The 2,314-nt window shown below is 43.8% G+C and overlaps 1 protein-coding gene across 1 annotated transcript; it reads left to right on the top strand.

Moving 5' to 3' along the window:
• The first annotated feature begins 1,129 nt into the window (after positions 1-1,129).
• LOC129674445 (olfactory receptor 4X2-like) lies at positions 1,130-2,059 on the top strand. The gene has a single exon (XM_055604400.1). The coding sequence runs from the start codon at positions 1,130-1,132 to the stop codon at positions 2,057-2,059; it is 930 nt and encodes a 309-aa protein (XP_055460375.1).
• The last annotated feature ends 255 nt before the right edge of the window (positions 2,060-2,314 follow it).

Genomic DNA, 2,314 nt, shown 5'->3' with positions numbered 1-2,314 from the left:
GCAGGAGTTACTTCCTGAGAACAGCTGGATGTGGACCCGGAAGTTGGGCTGTTTTCAGTGCTTTTCTCTAGAAGGAGCTTCCTGAGAGAATTTTCTAATAATCTAAGATTTAAGTCTACTCTACCACTTTTTCTTTTTCTATAATTTTGAGGTGTGTTTTCTGAGTTGTCTCTCGTCTGTGCGGGTCTCCATTACTTGTCTGGGTCAGTAAAGGAGAGACATTTTGGGATATGGGCAGAATCATCCAGCTCCTAACCTTAGGTGCTGTGGAGTCTCACTGGAGGAAAGGCTTTGTTAATACACACAGTCTCAGCTATCCTGGAAAAAAAACGTAGTTTTCAAGTTAGTCAGTATGCAGTCTGAGCAATGCCCTAAATTATAGCTGGGTCCGGAGGAAGGATATTGGACCATTGCTGGCACTAAAAGCATAAGAGTGGAGGAAATCAAAGCGCCAGGAAAGAAAAGAAAAGTAAATGGATTAAAGTGAAGGAAAAGGTCAATAAGTAATCAAGCATAAAATAAGGACAAGAATTAGAAAAAATACAGTCACAGGCCACATCTGTGGTGAGCTCTGGTCCCCCTAAGGGACACTGAGCATCAAAGGAGCTGCCCCAGTGTTATTTATTCTGAAAATGCTGATACCATATATAAAACGGTGGAGAAACTTTGTTCTGCAAACCAAGGGAAGAAATAACAAAAGAAGATGGCAGGACAAATAATACTAAAAACAGTCAAAAGCAACAGAAAGACATGCAACACAGATGGAAACTGTGTCCTGGCAGCCTCTTCTTCATGAGGAAACACAACTTTTTAATAAGTCTATTTTTCCCTTGATCTGTTTTTCCTTTGACAGTTGTACATTCTACATACAGAATGACCTACCAGATAATACCCGTTCTTGCTGGTGCCCCACTGGCTGAAGGGTAAAGCCCAAAGTCTCTAATTGTCCTTTAAGCAGTGGTGGTGGTCTCGCCTATAGCTTTGTACTTTGCTGTTTCCCTCACTATTCCAGCCATACACAACACATTCGCACTTTCTCTCTTTCTTCACAGCATGCTCTTCCTTCTCCATGTTATTAAATCCTCACCTTTCATATAATTTCAGATCAAACCACCCAGCTTGCTCCCTCATGGCTGACATACACAATGTGACTGAGTTCATTTTCCTGGGACTCACTGCCAATCAAGACTTGCAGAGAGTTTGCTTTGTGATATTTCTGCTCTTGTACACAGCCATTGTGCTGGGGAATCTTCTCATGGTGGTCACTGTGGCAGCCAGCAGAAGTCTCGGGTCCCCCATGTACTTCTTCCTCAGCTCCCTCTCCTTTGTGGAGATCTGTTATTCCTCCACAATAGTCCCCAAACTCATCACGGATCTCATAGCTGAAAAGAAATCCATATCTGTGTGGGGCTGCATGACACAGCTTTTCTTCATGCATTTCTTCGGTGGCATTGAGATGTTCCTGCTCACGATGATGGCCTATGACCGCTATGTGGCCATCTGCAAGCCCCTGCACTACACCAGCATCATGAACCGGCAGGTGTGTGCGGTCCTCGTGGGAACAGCATGGATGGGAGGCTTTGTGCATTCCCTTGCCCAGGTCCTTCTCATCTTCCGCTTGCCCTTCTGTGGCCCCAAAGTCATTGACCATTATTTCTGTGACGTGCTTCCTGTGCTCAAGCTTGCCTGCTCAGACACCTTCCTCATCGGTCTGCTGATTGTTGCCAATGGGGGAACACTGTCCGTGATCAGCTTTGTTGTCCTCTTAGCATCCTATGTGGTCATCTTGTATCATCTGAGAACTCAGAGTTCTGAGGGACGACGCAAAGCTCTGTCCACCTGTGGGTCCCATGTCGCTGTAGTTGTCTTATTCTTTGCACCCTGTGTCTTCATCTATCTGAGACCTACAGCCACTCTGCCTATAGACAAGATGGTAACTGTGTTCTACACCGTGGTAACTCCCCTCCTCAACCCTATCATCTATTCCCTGAGAAATGCAGAAGTGAAGAAAGCCGTGAAGAGTCTATGGATCAGGGCGATTAAAGTAGATCAAAAATAGGGGAGGGATCTGTGCATTGCCATGAGTTTGGAATGATGTTGAGATCAAAATGATGGGGCAGAATAAGAAAAAATAAAAATTATAGGGCTTGTTAGTTCTAGAGTTGTTCTGTATGGCCCATCCTAAATTATTCATTTTAAACACTTGTAAAGTATTTCCTGCTGTGGATATAACTAGCCATTATAGAATGTTTCAATTTTTTATCCCAGTAAACAATGATATGAAAATATGCAAAGGTAAATGTCCAGCTATACC

Source organism: Psammomys obesus, unplaced genomic scaffold (assembly GCF_907164565.1).
Source record: "Psammomys obesus unplaced genomic scaffold, mPsaObe1.curated_primary_1811, whole genome shotgun sequence".
In the NCBI taxonomy this organism is placed as follows: domain Eukaryota; kingdom Metazoa; phylum Chordata; class Mammalia; order Rodentia; family Muridae; genus Psammomys; species Psammomys obesus.
Note: the sequence above shows the minus strand (reverse complement) of the source record. Positions and strands in the feature narration are given on the sequence as shown.

Coding starts and splice junctions, on each gene's coding strand:
- LOC129674445 (XM_055604400.1), top strand. CDS start 1,130: ATGGCTGACATACACAATGTGACTGAGTTCATTTTCCTGGGACTCACT.